The sequence below is a fragment of the Quercus robur genome, chromosome 8 (assembly GCF_932294415.1).
Source record: "Quercus robur chromosome 8, dhQueRobu3.1, whole genome shotgun sequence".
Classification (NCBI taxonomy): Eukaryota; Viridiplantae; Streptophyta; class Magnoliopsida; order Fagales; family Fagaceae; genus Quercus; species Quercus robur.
This window is the reverse complement of record NC_065541.1, coordinates 37,286,675-37,308,874: the sequence shown is the minus strand read 5'-3', so window position 1 is coordinate 37,308,874 and position 22,200 is coordinate 37,286,675. Positions and strand designations below refer to the sequence as shown.

General features: G+C 32.7%; 1 protein-coding gene, 1 long non-coding RNA gene and 1 pseudogene across 2 annotated transcripts; 2 read left to right on the top strand and 1 right to left on the bottom strand.

Moving 5' to 3' along the window:
* Positions 1–7,330: 7,330 nt before the first annotated feature.
* Positions 7,331–7,768, top strand: LOC126696247 (uncharacterized). Its single transcript, XM_050393016.1, has one exon. It carries the CDS (start codon positions 7,331–7,333, stop codon positions 7,766–7,768), a length of 438 nt encoding a protein of 145 aa, XP_050248973.1.
* Positions 7,769–11,193: 3,425 nt separating this feature from the next.
* On the bottom strand, positions 11,194–14,931 carry LOC126695404 (probable terpene synthase 12; annotated as a pseudogene).
* A 4,212-nt stretch (positions 14,932–19,143) lies between these two features.
* LOC126695408 (uncharacterized) lies at positions 19,144–20,670 on the top strand. Its single transcript, XR_007646023.1, has 3 exons — positions 19,144–19,317; positions 20,345–20,445; positions 20,542–20,670. It is a non-coding gene; the product is annotated as an uncharacterized LOC126695408 (long non-coding RNA).
* The last annotated feature ends 1,530 nt before the right edge of the window (positions 20,671–22,200 follow it).

Here is a 22,200-nt window from a genome sequence, read left to right as displayed (position 1 = left end):
TAAAAATTAGGGAAAGGATACTGTACAAAGATCATTTTTGTCAATATATAGTCTAGACCATATCCTGTTATTTTCCAAATAAACTAAAACCTGACAACAACTCAAAATATGACATATTATAATATGATTTTCTCCAAATTATATCAACAACAAAAATATTCATTAAAAGTATTTAGTGTTGTAAATAAAATGATAAAAAAATATTTGCATCAAGGAACACTTATATATTGACTAATGACATGCAACAAATTATGAAATGCAATATGTTGTGTTAGTTTTCCTAGATCTATGAATAAATGTCATTCAAAAATCCTAGACCTACACCTTGCTCCATGCAAAAAAAAGAAAAACGTTTTATTTATTTTTTTATGAGAATACCATGACTTCATGATAGAAAATCCCAGATCTAATTTTATGATGAAAAACTGTGAATTATATTTTTAATAGAAAATACAGATCTAGTTTTATGATGCAAGAAAGAATGAGTTTTATAAAAATAATTTTAGATCTGTTTTTGAGATAGAAAATAAAAGAATGAATTTTATGAAAAGAATTTCAGATATGTTTTTTGGGACAGAAAACAAAAGAATGAATTTTATAAAAAGAATTTCATATCTATTTTTGAGATAGAAATTAAAAGAATGAGTTTATAAAAAAATTTCATATTTGTTTTTGAGATAGAAAACAAAAGAATGAATTTATAAAAAGAATTTCAGATTGGTTTCAAGTGAAAAATAAAAACAAAAACAGTTTGTCCTGCAATGATCCAGGTGATAATTAAGACTGGTTTGAAAAAAGGAAAGGGAAAAAAAATGACAATATGTAATCAGCATCTAAATTAACAAACACTTACAATGTGCATTCTTACTATAAAAATTAATGCAATCAAACATTTGGATACATTGCATAGACATTACAATTAATCCTAAATTAAGACGTTGATTGCAAAATTTTGTAGTTGAAGATATATATTACAAAATATCTATAGTTTAGGTGTCTATCTTTTTCATTCATTAGACAATCATCAAGTTTATGAGTTATGTACATGATGAATTAGATAATAGGAGGTATAGTGACTAGCCTTTTATCTTTTCATTTTCAGTTATAATAAACCAAAAGTAAAGTTTTAGAAAACACAAATATTCATCAATCTAAGGTAGAAATAAAAAAATCCAACAAAAAATGAAACAAATGAGAGAGAGAGAGAGAGAGAGAGAGAGAGAGAGAGAGAGAGAGAGAGAGAGTACCTTTTTTGATGGAAAAACTATGCATAGAATGGAAAAGAGTGACAAAGTTACAACAAGAGTTTAGGAATAAGAAGAGCCAAAATGAAGGAAGATAAATTGGCAAAAAATTATATGTAAAGTTAAACCACCCAAGATGAATATGTATAGACAATACTTTTGTTTTGAATTATTTATTTATAACATCAAAATTAAAGTCCTTGAATATGTAAAGTTAAAACAGTCTAAGATGATTTTGTAAAGACAATATATTTATATATTTAATTTTGTAAAAAAATTAAAAGTAAAAAATAAATATGAAAAAGAATAATGACATGGTGGATGAGATGGCTCAACAATAGCGTAACAATAATAAATACTATGCTTTAGTTTTTAGATATATAAAGATTTGGAGTTAGTTAAAGATTTAAATTGTTTGTTTTGAAGCATATTGTGATTTTGGTTTCATAGGTCTCCTGATGATGTTGTGAAAATCTTGTGGGAACTACTCATAAATTATTGAGGTTTTGATGTAAGAGATAATACCTTGAGTGATTCATGAGTATAATGGAAGTCTATGCCTTGTAAAGTCATTGGTTAAGAAACTTTGGAAGTGGAAAATATTATTTGTGAGGCTAAATACTAGGCTTCCCTAATTTAGTGCTTATTTGGCAATTCCTAATTTGTAGCTAGATACAATTTCAAGTTTTATGCTTATTGTGATAGGTTTGCTTGATATTGTTTAGGTTTTAGCTAATCTCATTTGGAACTTGGAGAGTTAAGTTTTTTGCGGGTTGCAGGGTAAGTAGCTTTTTAATGAAATTTTTGAAAAATAACTATGTTTCATAAACATTATTTTTGGGTCAAACATATTTTGGAAAATTATATATGAATATATGTTTTCTTAAAAGTGTTGTGTTGTGACCCTATTATATATTATTATATATGAAAAATGCATCATATTTGGTAATGCGAATGGGAAAATGCATGATTTGTTAACTTGGAAATGATAAGCATCTTTTATAGAATTCTTAGGAATGGAATTTATGGATTTATTGCATTATTTGAAAATTCTAAAGATGTTTTTATATTGACTTGTGATATTTGAGAAATTGATAAAAAAATATTATTGACAAGAAACAATTTTGGAAAATTTGAGAACCTTGTGAATATATTGGGTACCATGTTTTGATTTCATATAAACTGTGAACTCTTCATGTTTTTACCCTTGGGCTGTGACATGTGATTACTCGGTGATTACCCAGTTAGATACTATAGTCTGTGTGACATTGGTATCTTAGCACCCATCTTTGTGATGGTTATTAGTTCTGGCTTTGTGTCGGCAGATGAATTCTAGTTTTGTGTCGAGATTGAGTTCTGGCTTAATTTGTGTCGGGGACTGTCATGTGGCCTTGGGTTGGATTTTTTAGTTTTGGAATGGTGTTATTATTGCTCACAGTATATCTTATGCAGTTTCACATTAAGATATTTCAAAAAAGTTTTGTACTATACTGTTTTAATCATTCTTTTCATATTATAATTGAAAATGCTCTTGCAATTAATATTCAGTTAGAAATTTCCCAAATCAAAACATGCTTTGTAAACTGTTTGTCATCATGAAACTTGCATTTTCCCCATGCCCCATTAATTATGCTACTTACTGGGCTCTGTCTCATCTCATTATTTTACAAACTTTTCAGAGTAGGCAACAATCATTTTGAGATAGCTTTTTGGAGGCTAGTAGTAGTTAGACTAACTACTAATGGAGGATGAACTTTTGTAATGAAGATATTTAGATGATGTACATCATAGAGTAGATGTCACGACCCAAATCCATGGAACATGAATTTAGATGCATGACTAACTTGTTGAACTTATATAACTAAAAAAAACATAATTGATCCAGAACAAATTAAAACTCCAAGAGACAAGTACTCTTAAAAACCTCTTACAAAAATCTAAACTCCACAAATTGAAAATAATCTCCACTATATAAAACATGAATTACAAAATAAAGATAACTGAAACTCTATAAGTCTTCAAGTAATACTGAAGTCGTCTACAACTTCCACACTCTACCTTGCACCTTACAAAGCGATCCAAAGGTTCTATATTCCCAACTATACTTTAATCTGAAAATAGTAATTGATGGGATGAGCCACACATCTAGTAAGTAATTATAGAGAATACATAACAGAATAGAGTCAAGAAAAGCACAAGTATTTTGATTTTTCACAAACTCATTCAATGATATCAAAAATAATTATTCCAAAACATATAATGAATCACTTAATACATATGTAATCACATCTCAAAATCATTAAAAAAAACACATACATATAATTGATTAGAGCACAGTGTTACATATACACATTACATTTTTCTCACATACAATCCTATGAGTGGATACCAACATCTAACCCCTGCTGATGAGGGATCAACACATATTTCTCACATACAATCCTGTGAGCAGATTTACACACATATCTGATCAATTCTAAAAACACTTATTTTGAGTCACATATTACAAAAGCAAAGTTTATACAAAATATAATAATTTACTTGATATTAACAATTATTCCAAATACATAGGCATATCAAAGATCACAATATCAAATAGAACATAAATCAAAGGATGCTTGACTCTCTTAGGGAATGAATAAAAACCGAGGAGTTTATATAAATAAATTACAATTCTTGAGTAAATATGAAAATTCAATTTGCAAAAAGAAACATTTTAAATACCATTTGGAGGATAGGAATATGACTTCGAAATCACTTGGTGTTAACAAATTTAAAGAACAAGAACCTTTTTAGAAAACTTACATTGGAACTCAATTATTTACGAAAAATAGTTTAGTTTAGAAATCATCTTTTAAGTGAGATTTGGGCATTCAAAATGTTATTTAAAATTTGAAGTATCTCTTTAAAACATTATTTAATAGTCGAAATTTCTCTTTCAATGATGCAAAAATACTTTTGACAAACTTTAGAAAATATAAGTTTGAAATACAAAACTTTTGAAATCTTTTAACTTCTATGAACCTAATGGACAAAACTTGTGCATATTATGCATAATTACTTGCAGCACTTGAATCCCTCTGATAGTCCAACCGAAACAACCTCCAAAAAGCCTCAAAATACTCTTAAATAAGACCTATATTCAATCATATAAATTAATTAGTATCCTCCACAAAATATAAAACTTATTGAATTGTACAAACTGACTCACTAGGAAAAATACTTTGCTGAACTGACAACACTTAAACACTAAATTAAAGTTTCTCTAGCCAACAATAATCCCTTGCATTAATTGAAACTCATATTGCCATGAGGAAGGCAGCAGGCAAAATATCACTGACCTAGGATTTAATATAAAACCCCAATGAAAAAGTAAGAGCCATATACCTGAATAGAGATTCGTAATCCATGGCTTGTTCTAGAGACACACAGTGGGCAACCTAGGATTTAATTATATAACTCCGTTGAAAACGTGAAGGCCATATACATGAATAATATTTTGATCCATGACTATTTTCATGGATACACACGGTGGCCCAAAACTAGGATTATATATATATATATATATATATATATATATATATCCCAACGAAACAAAGTTAAAGCCATCCTCTTTTGTTTTTCAAAATTGCAACTATCTCTAAAGATTCAGCAACTTTTGGATTAACCTTATTGAGGTCTTTAAAGCCATCCTCTAATATATATATATATATATATAACCCAAGAAAAACGATAAAGCTACCTAATATATATAACCCCAAGCGTTAAAGCCATATTCATAATTAAGATTTGAAATTCCATGATTTTGTTTTAAAAATACTAACCGTAGGCAACCTAGTGAAATCGTGCACTGACTACTATCAAATTAATCTTATATATATATATATATATATATATATATCATCTCTTGTTAAACCCAAATTCCTCAAATTCAATGGGCAACCAATATAAATTACAACACCACCATAAACATAAGAGTATAACCGTCAGATCTTTATTTGAATAACACTAATATATAAACATCTTTCCACTGTAATCGAATTAACATGACTTAATCTTACCACGTTGCCAAAACCATAAATATATCTCAAGGTTTATAAACAATATGGTAATATTAAGATGGAGTTTTCACCTTGATTTTATAACCAAACCTTGTGCCCTTAAACAATTTTGCCTCCTTCTGTCATGCCACCTCTCTCTCCCCCTCTCAAATTTTCTTTGGCGTCCACTTTTACTAAGAAACCCTTCTAATGAAAACCCTAATTTATCTTTTCCTCTACCTTATATTTTAATGCATCAAAGATGTGGGTTTGGTGGGAGAGTGGGCTGGAGTTTAAAACCCACTTGAACTTATCTCTTTAGTCTCCAAGAAGCCCGTAAAACATCTTCATTTTTTATTTCTTTATTATTTTAATTGCCGCACTAAATTGTATGCACTAAAACTTTAATTTTCTTACCTATTTTTAGCACCACAAAATTGTCTACTCCCATTTTACTATGCATACACATATAATACCTCAACTCTATATTAAAAATGACAAGGTACGATGATAATCATAAAAACAAAATTGGGATATTACAGTAGACTTGACTCTTTTTTTGTATATATAGTGGTTATGATTTTATTTTCACTGATGGGACAAGTTATTGATATGTAATTATATTTATTCAGACCTCCATTCTTTTGTGGCCAATGGTCCTTATAATTATTGCATAGATGTGGGTTTGGTGGGAGAGTGGGCTGGAGTTTAAAACCCACTTGAACTTATCTCTTTAGTCTCCAAGAAGCCCGTAAAACATCTTCATTTTTTATTTATTTATTATTTTAATTGCCGCACTAAATTGTATGCACTAAAATTTTAATTTTCTTACCTATTTTTAGCACCACAAAATTGTCTACTCCCATTTTACTATGCATACACATATAATACCTCAACTCTATATTAAAAATGACAAGGTACGATGATAATCATAAAAACAAAATTGGGGTATTACAGTAGACTTGACTCTTTTTTTGTATATATAGTGGTTATGATTTTATTTTCACTGATGGGACAAGTTATTGATATGTAATTGTATTTATTCAGACCTCCATTCTTTTGTGGCCAATGGTCCTTATAATTATTGCATAGAGCTCTGACTTATTTTGGGAGTATTGTTAATGAAATTATTATGATAATTCTTGATGTTGGTACTTGATATGAATCATTTGGATTGAATTGTCAAAAAAAAAAAAAAAAAAAAAATCTACCAATACCTTCGAGATGTGTTTTCTCATGCTTTGAACCCTTTTGGGTTTAGGGCGTGACTTGTGTTCTAAATTTTTCCTTGCATTCCCATCTTGCTTCCTTCAATTAGCCAACATAGAATTGATCACATTCACAAATAATTGGCATTAGAACTTTAGTTGTCTAAACATTAATAAAACGAAAAAAAAAAAAAATCTATTTTGGCATATATACCTATCACAAAAACTGTTGAAAAGAATCCCAAACCAGATATGTGTCTTCTGCAGCAACAAGCTTTTAAGCAGGAAACTAGCACCCAGTATCAGGGGAAGCTGCAGGTCTGTGTAGCTAAGCGTGCATTGAAGCATTAGGGTGCAATCAAGCATGCACCACAGGAGTAGGGAAGGTTGCGATTGAATGTAGGACACAATGCATCATAGTATCAAAGGAAGAATAGAGGTGTAATGTTGAGCAATGAAAACTTAGAAGACTTAATAGAATCAATCCCTTATCATGATTAGATTATGCATTCTATACAAGGAATGATGCCAAGTGACTGGTAGATACAGGTTGATGTACACGTGTCATAGCTAGGTAGTTTTAGTTGTAACAATTTTCTCCTTGAAATCAGGGGAGTTAGTTATTGTGTTTTCTCTGTACATGATTGTTTATAAAAAGATAGGCATAGTTAATTAGTTGCTCAGTTGGATTGTAATCTTTTTCAATCAATAAAATCAGTTTCTATTTAGAGAGAGAGAGAGAGTCTAGAATTTTACATGGTATCAGAGCAAAGATATTTTCTCTTCTAGAATCTTCTTTTTCTTTCAATTTTCTCTCTCTCTGCTTCAAGGTCCTTCAATGGCGTCCTTAGAGATTGATGCTCACTCTGATTCTCACAACACACAATCCACACATGCAAACACAAATTCCAATAGTGAATCCAATGCTTCTAATCCGTATTTTCTCAATTCCAATGGGAATCCAGGAAATACTCTTGTCACTCAGCCAATGCTAGGGATGAGAAACTATCATTCTTGGTCCAGAGCAATGGTGCTTGCTCTCATTGCCAAGAAGAAAATTGGCTTCGTGAATGGAAAGCTTCCAACGCCAGATGTTGATTCACCTCTATATGAGGATTGGCAAAGTTGCAATACCATGGTTTTGTCATGGTTGATTAATTCAATGCCTGCTAATGTCTTTAGCAGCATCATGTATTGCGAAACAACAAGAGAGATGTGGCTTGAGTTGAAGCATTTGTTTTCACAAGGAAATGGACCAAAGATCTACAACTTGTAGAGGGAAATTTCTCACATTTCTCAAAATCAAATGTCTGTCACTGAGTATTATACTAAATTCAAGCGATTGTGGGATCAATTGCTGAATTTTGAGCCTTTTCCTGAATGTTCTTATGGAGCAATGAAGATTTTGAGTGCTTCACATGACAAGGCTTATGTTATGAGGTTCTTGATGGGATTGAATGAGAATTATGAGACTTCGAGAAGTCAAATTCTCATGTTAGATCTATTTCCCTCAATGAGCAAAGTCTATTCCTTGGTACTTCAAGAAGAATCTCACAAGAACATTGGTCATGGAGTTGTTGGATCTTCCCAATCAAATGCTATGGCTATGTTCACCAATTCCAAAGGAAATTCCAATTCCAATTGGAACAAAGGGAATGGTAAGAAAGAGAGACCTTTTTGCACTCATTGAACATGCAAGGGCATACAATTGAGAAGTGCTATAAGTTGCATGGGTACCCTCTTGGTTACAAGCCTAAAGGGAAGCCTAATGCAAATGCTAATGGAAATCAAGCATCTTGCAATTCAATCAATGGAGCAGACAAAGCCTTGGTCACAACAAGTCAATGTCCCATTTCTAAGACATAATATAAGCAACTTCTGGCTTTTCTCAACTCAGGAAGTACCAATTTAGGAGTTGTTCTTGGAGATGCACCTCATGCTGTAAGTGTAAGCTCTTCTTGTACTTTTGTTGGTGTGGAAGGAATGTCTAATATGACTTCTGATATGGTGGGGACTTTTGCACAAATCAATCCACAATTCAATGTTGATCTAATGTCAGGTACACATTCTAATGTGCCTTTTACTCCCAATTTAGAACATTCCATCTTTTCAGCCAAAATATAGAAAAGCTTTTAGTGCTTCTGATTGGGTGATTGATACAGGAGCAACAAATCACATGGTACATCCTATATCATGTTTCACTACTATTATTGCTACCCTAAACACTCTTACAAATGTTTTGTGTGTTCCCTCATTCAGTTTTAATCTCCTTTTTATTAGTTAATTGGCTAAAACCATTTTTTGTTCTACAGCTAGATTTGTAAATAGTGCTATAAATAATGTTATCAAGCTAGAAATTTGGCATTCTAGATTGGGGCATTTGTCAAATGCCAAGTTGGCTTTGATGAAAGATAATAATGTACCCCTTTTCAATGATAATAAAGAGTTTCATTGTGAAATTTGTCCATTAGCCAAGCAGAAAAGATTGCCTTTTAATTCAAGTACTCATGTTTCAAATCAATGTTTTGATTTGATTCATTGTGATTTGTGAGGTCCTTTTAATGTTTCTACTATTAATGGATGTAGGTTTTTTTAACCATTGTGGATGATTGCTTAAGATGTACTTTGGTTTATTTGCTCAAGCGCAAGTCTCATACTCAATCTACTTTAGAGCAATTTTGCATTATGGTTGAAACACAATTTTCAAAAAAGGTTAAAACCATTAGAACTGACAATGGAACTGAATTCATCATGTCCTATTTCTTTTCCATCAACATCTTCCACTCATGATTCTTTAGCTTCTAATTCAACCACGCTATCAGATTATGTCCCTACTGTTGTTACTAACCCTTTTGCAGATCCTCCACCAATAAGAAGGTCGACTAGAGTTCACAAAACAGCAATGTATTTACAAGACTATGCTGGCACTGTAGCCACTACATTACCAAGTCCAGTTACAGGTTTTCATGCTTTAGGATCACCTTATGATATCTCAGCTTGTTTAACATATTCTCATTTGGATCCTAAGTACATGTCATATGTCATGACTGTTAGTGAAGGCCATTCAACACCTCAATTTTTCTCTCAAGTAGTTCAGGATCCATTATGGAGAGAGGCAATGGATAAGGAGATTCAAGCTTTGGAAGCAACCAAAACTTGGGTGCTTACTCCTCTACCACCTAGAAAAAGACCAATTAGATGCAAGTGGGTGTATAGGGTGTATAGGGTGAAACTTAACCCTGATGGCAGTGTAGAAAGGTACAAGGCAAGGTTGGTGGCTAAGGGTTATACTCAAAGAGAGGGTCTTGATTTTTTAGAGACCTTCTCACCTGTTGCCAAAACTATCTCAGTGAGAGTGCTCATTGCCCTTGCTTCAACCAAAGGTTGGCCCTTACACCAACTTGACATCAATACTGCTTTTCTTCATGGTGATCTTGATGAAGAAGTATATATGGCTTTACCTCCTAATTATCACAGTAAGGGGGAGTCTAATTCTACCACTACTGCCACTCTTATGGTGTGTAAGTTAGTCAAATCTCTCTATGGTCTTTAGCAAGCTTCTAGGCAGTGGAATGCCAAGCTTTTTGCCACTATTTTAGGTCTTGGTTTCATACAATCACAAGCTGACCACTCCTTGTTTGTTCATTCTAGTGACTCTCACTTCATTGCCTTGCTAATCTATGTGGATGACATGATCATCACAAGCAATGATTCAGCTTGTGTTGCAAGATTGAAAAGGATATTAGACCAGAAATTTGGGATTAAAGACCTTGGTTCCCTTAAAAATTTCCTAGGGCTTGAAATTGCTAGAAGTCCTAAAGGAATTAGTATCAATCAAAGAAAGTATGCACTTGATATACTCAAGGAAGCTGGTATGACTAATTGTAAGCATGCTAAAACACCAATGGAGCAGCAACTAAAGTCGTCCAAAGGTGATGGATAGTTGCTCAAAGATGCTAGTCAGTTTAGAAGGCTGATTCACTAAGTAGACCAGACATAACCTATGCAGTGCATAGGCTCAGTCAATTTTTGGCACAACCAAGGGTACCACACATGAGAGCAACTACTAGAATTTTACAATACATTAAAGGTACACCTGGTCAGGGGGTGTTTTTCCTTGTTGAATCAGATTTACAACTTAAAACCTTCTATGATGCAAATTGGGCAGGTTGCCCTGACACTAGGAAGTCTTTAACTGGATATTGTGTATTTTTAGGTGATGCCTTGATCTCATGCAAGTCAAAAAAGCAGGATGTGATTTCAAGATCTTCTACTGAAGCAGAGTATAGATCTATGGCCACCACTACATGTGAAGTAACTTGGCTATTGTATCTATTGAGGGATTTACACATTCCACATGAGAAGCTAGTATTGATGTACTGTGACAACCAGGCAGCATTGGACATCTCAACTAATCCAGCCTTCCTTGAAAGATCCAAACACACATAGAAGCAGATTGCCACATAGTGAGGAATAAAATCTTGGATGGTACACTTGAGACTTTTTATGTATCTTCAAGAAATCAATTGGTAGATATCTTTACCAAGGCACTTGGAGTTGAAAACTTTTTGAGGTTATTAGCAAAATTGGGAGTGATTATATTTTTAGTCACAAAATCCAATTTCCAGATTATACAAGTTTTATCAAACCTCCAAGCTATTATCTCAATGTAAAACTGAGCAATTGCAATACTATTCAACATAAGCAGCTTACAACGAGATTTATTCCTTTATATTCGGCTACATGGCCGTACATGGCTGTGGCTGGCTAACAGGATTAACTAACTATCAAACATGTGCCTAATTTGCCAAAGTATAACACACTAAGCATAGGCAGCTTAACTAACAATATACAGGTTTTATATGTCTAAAGGTGGATCTGGCTGTGGAAGTTTGTACTAGGGTCATAACATGGTATGGGTTCTATTATCAATGATAAAACACAGTCCTTTGATCTTGAATCTGGGGCACCATGCCCATCTCCATGCTGGTATGTGCAATGGGATATCCGAGCAAGGTTAATTGCTGTTTCTAGAAATGGTTCTTCAAATGGAGAATCGCTGAACCGATCTTTGTTCATTTTCTTCCAAGTTTTATCAATCAAATTACTTATATGTTCTCGAGCAAAATCTTCAGAAAGACTTGTTTCACACATGTAGCACAGGATTGAATTTGCTGTTTCACCTCTCTCTAACTCCGCCTGTACGTATCACAAATTTTTTTTTTTTAATAGCTTGTCAACGTAGATAAATCACTGCCACTCTTAATGAGTTCTTAGAATTTTGATTCAATGCCAAAAAAGAAAGAGCCTACCATTGAAGTACCCAAATCATTGCAAAGTCAAAAGATGATTGAAGGCCAACGTAAGAGATTATGGTAATCTTCTAAGCCCTCTAGTGCCTTGTTTGTGATACTTGGACTCATTAAAAAATAGGTGTGAACTAGTATTAGAGCCCCTGATACAGACATCCGTGCATTGTCTAAATAGTCCTCAGATGATGGTGTGCGTTTATAGTAACGCCACTTTGTTTCTTGTAGGAACGCCTTGCATAAATCCCCCCACTGAAATAAAAGGAGAAATTGCAAGTTACATTTAATTTCTCCGTACTAAAATTATCAATTTAAAGTAATTTTGAACAAATATTAACATTGGAAATTAAATTGCTATATATATAATACATACCGCTTTTGTTAGGTATGGAAGAATATCCACTCCTTGCTCTTTTAAAGTGTCATAAACCATCTCGTTAACAGTGTTATAGAGAGCTAGAAAACATAACTTCATATACTCAGGGAGATCTTTCACGGCCTTGACATCCCATCTGCTTGAAAATACAAAATTAGAATCCAAGAAAAACTTAACTATAATATAGTGATGAATACTACTATAGTACAAACCTTTGAACAATATCGGTAAACATCTCCAGTTCTTCCAAAGTGGCATAAACATCGTAGACATCATCAATGATGGTTATTAGTGAAGTCACTTTTGTTAGCCCCTTACGGCAGTTACTAAATTGAGGCTCAAAGACCATTCCAACCGTCCAAAAGAAGCATTCCATTAATCTGTCTCTGGCGAAGCTCAATTTGTTTCCAAGGCCCATTTCCTTCCACCATCTAAGTAATAGAAGCTAGCAGATGTTACGACATCACCAGATGCAAATTTATTATAGCATTAACACTGAATAGATATTTAAAAAGTATAGGAATAATTTTTTTGATTCATTTTCTGAAGTAAAATTGGTCACTGGATATGGACAAAATGCAATATATATTTGGGTAAAATAAACTTTGTATGGACAATATGCAATATTATAGGGACATGTTGTGAATTGTACCGTGACATGTCTTTCAGGTCTCTCTGGTGTACTGATTGCACAATGTTGAAATCTAGCTTGGCAAGTTCAAGTAGCTTGCGATCATGAGCTTCCTTCATATTGTATGCATCTATATACCACCGTTGTTCTAGCCTACGCATTCTGTGGTGCAATGGCATCTCCAAAGAGTGTCTCACTTCTTCTTTTAGTGTTCTGCTTACATCTCCCTTAAGGTCCTTGAGATGCATGGTTGTGAATTCCCTGGCCTCATCTAAGAGGTTCTCTCCTTCAAAACCTAGATATGAAGCCTCATGTAGACTCAGCAATCCTTTGATGTCCTTGCTAAGGCACTCCTTGAAATTTCCCTTTTGGTCCTTGAAACAATTAAACATATCTGTGTTTTTTAAGGAAACAATCACACACTTAAGTTCCTTCCAATAAACGACAAAACCAAATTACATACAGTTAAAAGAGTGTGGGTACCTTGAGAGACACCAAACCCATGTTGTCTAAGGAGCCTGAAGCTGAGGGCAGTGTCATGGATACTACCATTTGTAAACTCTTCACATCCTTTCAAAGTGACAAATCTGTCAAGGGCTCTCATTATTTCTTCCTTGAACCGGTATCCCAAACCGAGCCGTTCAATGTCATCAATTAATTCAAGTGTGGTCAATAACTTCGTATCTTTGTTATTGATCATTCTCCTCACTTCGTCCTCCAGCTTCTTTGCCCTATCTTCATACAGGTCAGCCTGCATGATCATGATATTTGACAATAATTGAGCATATATAGGTAGTGGCGGCTCTAGAAATTTTTTCTAGGAGGGTCAACAAGAAGATGTATTTTGGGTAAGAGATGAATTTTGCGCTTTACAAAGATTTCTTATTACAAATTTGCCCATAGTATGCACGAGTAAAAGAATAAAAAATAAACTATAAGTTCATTTAGCACATTATTTCTCAATATAATAAACATATTAATTATTTTTATTAAGTGAACTTTAGTTATTACTATTTAAAATACTTTTATCTATTAGTTTAGGACAATGATATGTTAATATTGTACTATTAATGTAAGATTTAAATTGTAGACTAAACAAATGTGTGCAATATTATACAAATTTGCAAAAAATGTACAATACACATTTGTTTAGAGACAATGTAAATCTTATATATACAATGTAAACTAAGAATTTTCTATTAGTTTATTTCAAATTTGTTAAAATCTAAATAGGCTTTTTTTTTAAGGTTTAAGACGAAATTTTTATTATTTTTGTTGTTGGGCTTTTTTTGTATGTTTAAAAAGACCAAATATTGTTAAGAAGATCATATTTAAGTTTATTTCAATTGTACTAAAAAAAATTAGGGTCAGGGTATTCAAATTTTCATTTTAAGAGGGACAAATCAAAAATTAAAATTAAAATTAAAAATATTATATTATAAATAAAAAAAAATGCCAGCTCATGGGGTTCACTTGAACCCCTGTACTCTACATAACGTTGCCCCAATATAGGATTTGCTGTCTTACATATATAGAACTAAACATGCATATATATACTATGATTGTTGAAGATATGTTATGTTCCAGGTTGTACATATGCACATTCCAAACTTCCAAGGAAAAATAGAAAGAAAGAATGTTTAAATTAATAAATGATAGTATAAGAAAAGCAATCCCACCTCATAACCATTCTTCAATGACTGTATATATTCGTAACTCCAGAGGTTCGGCTGGTAATTGGCCGACTGCCTTTTAGTTGCTGTATTGGAAAGCACTTGTTTGCTCGCCATGCACCGCATATGCCTAGGCCTCAGTGTTCCATGAGGTGTTAAGGAGCTCCAATGGGGCAAGAAGAAGAGATAGACTTGGAGTGCTGCCATAACTGGATAATGCTACGAAGTTTTTGTGACAGGTATATATGCCAAAATGTAGATTTTTATTATTATTAATGTTTAGATAGCTGAAGTTCTAATGCCAATTATTTGTGAATGTGATCAATTCTATGTTGGCTAATTGAAGGAAGCAAGATGGGAATGCAAGGAAAAATTTAGAACACAGAGGATTGAAAACTAGTTTCTGTTTCTTTTGCTGCAGAGAAGACTGACTTTCTGTTATACATAAAGGCTTTACACTAATAGGTATTTATACTTGAAATGAAAATTCTAGAAGCTAAGAACTTAAAAAAAAAAAAAAAAAAAAACCTAAAACCCTGTACAGGATTTTTTTTTTAATTTTTTAATTTTTATTTAGTTCTTAGCTTCTAGAAACTAGAATTTTCATTTCAAGTATAAATACCTACTTAAAAAAAAAAAAAAAAAAAAAAAAAAAAAAAAAAAAAAAAAAAAAAAAAAAAATTCTAGATACAAAGAGCTGGCCCTTGGAAAGACCAACAGCCTATCATATTGGAAATACCATTATCCCATCATTCATGATTTTTTTTTTTTTTTATTAAATTACAAATTAATAACCGGTATTCATGTTATTTGCTTTTGTTATGTATGATAGAATATAGAAATTTCAAGAAGGTTGATTTTGCTCATGGTTCTTAGGGCTTATGACTAAAATATAGTATTCATGCTCTTGCTATGACTAAAATTTATGATGCAAAACTAAAAAATAAGGACCATAAAATTAGTTAGAATATATATTTTCATTTGAAATTAATCTATTTTATAGTTTTTGAGCGATTGATTTTGGTCTTAGTAGTGAAATAAGTTATAGAAAGCGATAAAGTATTGCACTAGGTCAAGTGCACTTTCCCCCAAAATGTAGGCCACAATAAAGGCATCATGGATCTTCTCACATTCCAAAATCTAGACCTTATCTCATTTCAAGTACATTATTATCTTATGTGTGGAACTATAAATGAGCTTATTGTTAAAGATTTAGAGACTTGTTCATTTAATTTTATTGCGAACACAAGTCGAGCTCGAGCTCATCGTCAAACATAATTATATATTCAAGTTTCGTTCATTTTATTGTCGGTTAAGTTCAAACTTGTTCACAAGTTACTTAATTTACTTATTACCTTCATAAATCAATTAATTTTTACTACGAATTAATTGATTATATTATCAAATAACTACAATAATAACTTGATATTATATAAACCTACTTACAAAATTACATGAACCATTCTCATGTCTATATATATATATATATATATATATATATAAGGGTATATTTTTAGACAAATATACATATAAAAGTATAATACTATGTACAGTTAAATTGAGCCTCGTTCACAAGTTTATTATGTTTGGTCTTGGCTTGTTTACTAAACAAATGAACATAAACAAACATTTTCATAGACCAAGCTTGGACTATTCCTAGATAGTTTGGTTTATCAACAACTATAATCTTACGGAGTTATTACATGCAATCATCCTTATAATATGTGAGTTTCATGTGTTTGTAAGACCCAGATTAAGAGAGTTAGCCACCAACTTTTTTGAAATATTTTTTTTAATTTGTTTACTAATATATAAATTTTTAGGTACATTATTTTACATTAACCGAAATTTAATAAAAACATACTAACAAAAAATCAAGGAAAAAGCTTACCTCCAAACTAGTTTTGAAGAAAATTTTCTCCTACCCACTATGTGACACTTAAAAATATCATTTTTATGTATAGTTTTGGTCACGTGATTTTTATATTGAAAAACAAAGTTTAACTCTAACCCACACTATGTGACGATTTGTAAGACTGACATGTGTGTTATTTAAACAAACCATGTCACTCATTAAAAAGTTATGTGACTAAAATTACACATTAATAGTTTATTTATTCGCCACATACTAGATTGGAGGAAGATAACTCTAAATTGTTTTAGAGAGCTAAACTTTTTTCTTTAATAAATTATGTGACTTGCATAAATAACACAATAGTCTTATAAGTCCCTTTGTATTAGTAATTAGTTTGAAAGTAAACTTTTTTTTTTTTTTTTAATTAACGGTGCCATGCAGATTTTGTCAATTTGGGGTGATCTGTCCGCCAATTTGGAGTGACAGATAAAAGATTATTGTACCATGACCATCCAGGCCACATATTTGTATCTGGAGGAAAATGGTTCGGCATTATTTGGAGTTACAGATTATAGTACCATCCACACCACATATTTGTGTGTTTCATATTTTCCCCAAATATTTGTGTGTTTTATATTTTCTTTGTTTTCGTTTTTTTATGAGTTATGTGTCTCATTTGTTTGTTTGACATTGGCCAAGCTAGTCGGACAAGATTGTTTCCTCGTAAGTCGTACCACCTAAGCAAAACCAGAATTTTTATTTTTCCTGAATAAGAGCACTAGCATTGAAAAATGCTATCCTATACTATTATACCATCCCAAAAAGTCACTTTATTACTTATACCATCCCATTTTACAATACCTCTCACATCCTAAAACTCTATTCTTATTAAAATATTATTCTTTAATCTTTTTTTTATTATTTCTTTTTAACCAATTTTTTTTTTTTCAGTTCTACTTTCCTACTTTCCTAGGCTTTCCAACCGTTTCTTTTTTTTTTCCTCAGCCTCCCTCAACCTCTAGCACCAGCTCCTCTCACAAAACCACACAGACCCATCACCGATCAACCCACCACCGATCAACCCACAACCCAACCACTACCCAAACACGACCCAAACCCCGGACCCAACCACCACCCACAACCCCTTTAAGCACCGGTCATAACCAGAAAAAAAAAAAAAAAAAAAAAAAAAAAAAAAAAAAAAAAAAAAAAAAACCAGCATCACAACAGAACCATCACGCACAAACACAACCATCAAACCTTAAACAGAGCAACAAACACACATAATCCAAATATCCGCCGGCGATTCGATTAACTGATTCCGGCGACATGTTCAAATGAGTTTCTCTAAAATCCCACCGGAACAAAAATCCCAATTAAAAAAAAAAAAAAAAAAAAAAAAAAACCAGCATCACAACAGAACCCGATCTCCAATCTCCGATCTCCGCGACCCACGCCGTGACCAATTAGCCATACCCACAACCCACTTCAGCCCACTCCGATCTCCGACTCCGCGACCCATGCCGTGACCCGCACCGTGACCCGCTTCAGCCACTCCGATCTCCGATCTCCGTGACCCACGCCATGACCCACTCCGATCTCCGTGACCCACAACTTACCTCAGCCATACCCACCACTTCCTTTAAGCACCGGTCACAGCCAAAAAATGTTTGGGTTTGAAACCCACCACTTCCTTTAAGCACCGGTCACAGCCCAACATCACAAAGCAGATGAGAAAGAGATGATGATGTTTGGGTTTGAAAGAGGAAAGAGCAGAGAGATTGAAGAGAGCGGAGAGAGCAGATGATGTTTGGGTTTGGAAGAGGAAAGAGCAGAGAGAATGTGAAGAGAGCGGAGAGAGCAAATGAGAAAGAGAGACTGAAGAGAGAGACTGAAGAAAGAGAAATGGCGTGGATTAAAATATATATATTTTTTATACCATTGTGCTACAGTACAATTCTAAAGATAGAATTGTACTGTAGCACTATTGTAAAACATTTTACAATAGTTGTGTTTAGCATCCTTTGATGCAGCACATTTTAAGCCATAAAATGCTAAAAAAGGCTTAGATATAGCATTAGCATTTTTCAATGCTAATGCTCTAAGAAGATCCGGCTTTTCGTATGTCAGTGTGATTGCGTCATTGGGCTTACTCCTAATATTTGAAGGGAATCACTTAAAAAAAAAAAAAAAAAAAAACCATCACACACTTGGTCCAATGCTTGCTAGTAAGCTCATGGGTTGGGGAAAACAACTATGGCGAAAAGAAAAGGTACCACCAAATTTTTTACTGTTTTTTTTTTTTTTTTCTTTTTTGGGTACCATGGCAAAATGTGATTGGTGAAAAAAATAATAAGCTCATGTATAAATGATAATTAACCACTTACAATCTTCTACATCAGAGTTAAGGCAAAAAAATTGTGAAATAATTTGTGGTTATAAATTTACTTAGGTGTAAAACATCTTTAGCTCACTATTCCTTTGCTTACATATCCAAATCAAGTGGACAAGATACTACTAACTTAACACTCAAGTAAGAAAGTTACTGCTCTTCAATTATTTTATTTATTAAAAAAATAATGTATATGATGCTTCAAAATATTTATTTTTTGCAATGTTGTTATTATTATTATTATTATTATCTATATATATATATAAAACCGAAGCTTTTGAAGCTTCCACAATTTTCCACGTCACCATTATTTTCTTTTTCTTTTTCTTTTTATTTTAAATTCTTTTCTTTTTATTTTAGGTTATATTTTAAACTATAAAATTCGGTCTTCTTCACTTTGCGTTTGCGTAGAACAACACAATCCCAAAGCAAAGACTCAGAGTCACAGTGAGAGAGAGAGAATCCGAAACACTAAAAATGGCAGATGATGCGGCGGTGGAGGTCTCCGTACCCGAACGCACCACCATTCCCTCCGACGACGACTCGGTCTGGGCTGATGTGTCGCCTCTTCTTGAATCCTCATGCAAAGGTTCTTTCCTTCTTGCCCTAACTCACTTTCTCTCTCTCGCTTTCCATCTCTGTTTGTTTCCTGAGAAATTAGATTTTTTTCCATCCCCTAAACCTAAAACTCACCCTTTCCTTCCCCCAAAATCAAAACCCAAAACTCAGATTCTCCCACCGTCGCCACCGCCGCCCTTTTATGCAAACAGAGGAATTTTTTTAGATTTGGAAATATGATTTAGGTTTTGGTATTGTGGTCTGATTGGTTTTGATTTAGGAAGAACAGATGCTTAACTTTGATTTGTAAAGCCTTTGCTTTTTTTAATTAGGGTTATTTTAGGCAGGGTACCAATGGTCGTTTTTCTTTGATTTTTTAAATTCCTCAGTTTAAATTATTTAACAAATTTACCATCTTTGGCTTCATGTTGACCTTTGGTTCTTTGCAGTTCAATTCTCTACAGGTCCACCAAGTTTAGGTGAATACCAGTTGCTTATTTTGGATTCTCAATTGTTATTAAGGTTCTTTGCATTAGAATCAGTAGGTAGAGGTATTTCTTTGGTGTGTTTCTAAACTTATAATGTAAGCCTACTGTAGGAATTTGATTGGGCTTCTGATTTTGTTGGGTTCATTTGATTGATAATATTGGTGGATATATGCCAATATTTTGCATCATATTTCTGCTTTTTAGTGGGAAAGATACTATCTTTAGGTGCTTTCAAGCTTTATATTATGTTGGTTGCTGTATTAAGTTGGTCTGATTTTTGATAATAAACCATATTGACAGTGGTAGTTACATGTGTTTTATGCAGTTTAGCTTCTTGAAAGCATGTTTTTGGAGTTGCAATTTCAATAGAATTATTAATTTTCTGTTCCAATTTTGTTTCGGGCCCTTTTGGTGCCCTCTAATACTGATGAATACAGATGAAGCATGGAGTTGAATATTACGTATATGAGATTGTTCTGGTATTGGACACATGATGCTCCCCATAAGTAGATGTTATTGGTGACAATTATTTAGGTATTCGAAGGTTCTGATTCTACTTCAAATGTACAGATGCTTTGCTGAGGTTACCATCAAGACTGACCCACAAAATTTCAACTATATTGTTGAGTCTGGTGCTACCAAAAATTTTGAACCCGTGTGAATAGGATGAGGTAAAATAAAATAAATATAAATAAAAGTCTTGCAATCTTTTGTACATATAACATGGTTTTTGACTAAATATTTTGATTATTCTTTTAATTCATTAGGCAGCAGAGACAATAACCATAAAAGAGAAGTTGGAGAGATGGAAGATGCAATGAAATCTTTTGAGAACAAAAACCTTGGATTTGAAAAGAAAAATGGACATCATTACTACATTGGATGGGATGAAATCTATGAAGGTATTATTTGCTTTACCAATTCTATTTTTATTTATTAGGGTAGACTATCATCTCACAGTGCCACAAATGGAATCTTAAAGTCTCAAATAGCCTCTGTAAATTTTAAGATTACATGATGATAGATCAAAGTAGAAGGCCATGAAGGTTGTCTCTAGCCTTTCAGGTATAGTTTTTTATTTTTTGTGATGCTCTTCAAAGCATATACTTGGTTATGTGATGGCAATGTTTCTTTTAAATTTTCCTTCAAATTCACTCACTTTCTTAAAGTAATTTTTATTTTCTTTAGTTTATAATATTTGGGTCTTTATTTTTCGTTCAACTTTTATGGGTTCAGTTCTTTTTCTTTTATTTCATGGACTTAATTGGCAAACAAGGTACCCCTACATGGTACTGCTATTTCTTATAAATTTTCAGCTTCAATCTTCTTGGGTTTAATCCTTATTCAAATATGTTAAAACTTTTAAGGTTTTTGTTTTAATTGGTGGTAGTTGAGACTTGAGTGAGGATCTTGCAAAATATGTAGAAGTGTTAGTAGTAGGGGCTGATGGATTGGGCTGTGAGCTACTAAAAGACTTGGCTCAGTCAGGTTTCCAAAATCTCAAGGTTATAGACATAGATAGGATTGAGGTAATCAATCTTAGGAAAAAAAAATATCAAGTTTCGGTTTTTTTAAAAAAAAATCATCACACCCATGTCATAGGTAATTTAGAAGATGTTACCATATAATAATAATAGAAAATTAAAAAAAAAAAAAAAGGTTATTTGGAAGATGTTCAAGCACTTGGGCAAAGTAGGTAAATGAGATCTATCAAGTATTTATCTTCCTATTTAATGATTAATTGTAAGCATATAAAACAGGCAGTTATGAAGGTTTCAGTTGCAATAGTGAAACTTGGGGTAGTATTTAACATTTTATGGCTTTTACAGAAATTATGAACTTGTAGCAGAGGAATGAATTTTGTTGCCAAGTTGTGATGTGTGTGAATCCTCATCCCTCAAGTTTTAGCAAAGACAACATTCCTAGTGGCTGTGATGTCAAAGTTTACTTCATGCTTTTTCATTTCATTTTTTACAATTTTTTGGAAAGAGTAATGGAATTGAAGTTGAATAAGACGAAAGAGAATCTTTTTTATGGTATGGCAATGGTATCTTCTGCATCGTCACAATTTGGCATTCCAACTTCTATGATTGGTGAGAGCATGTATTGGTAACTATTTCTTCACTGTGTTGGCGTGCTTGACACAACAATACGTGATGGAAATGTATGGTGCTGAGGACATAGATATAGTTGTTTCTTCAAGTAATTTCTATTTGAAACCGAGGTAAACTACATATAGTTTTGATAATGTTTTATATAAAGAGAATGATTGAAACTTTACTTTTAGTTTTAATATAGAGCTACATTCCATTTGCAATGAGATGTTGACTCCAATTCCATTGATGATTTACGGAAGTCCCCTCTCTATATACCTGTTATCATTAAGTAATTAATGAAATGTTTTCCACATTGTCATTTGACCCTTT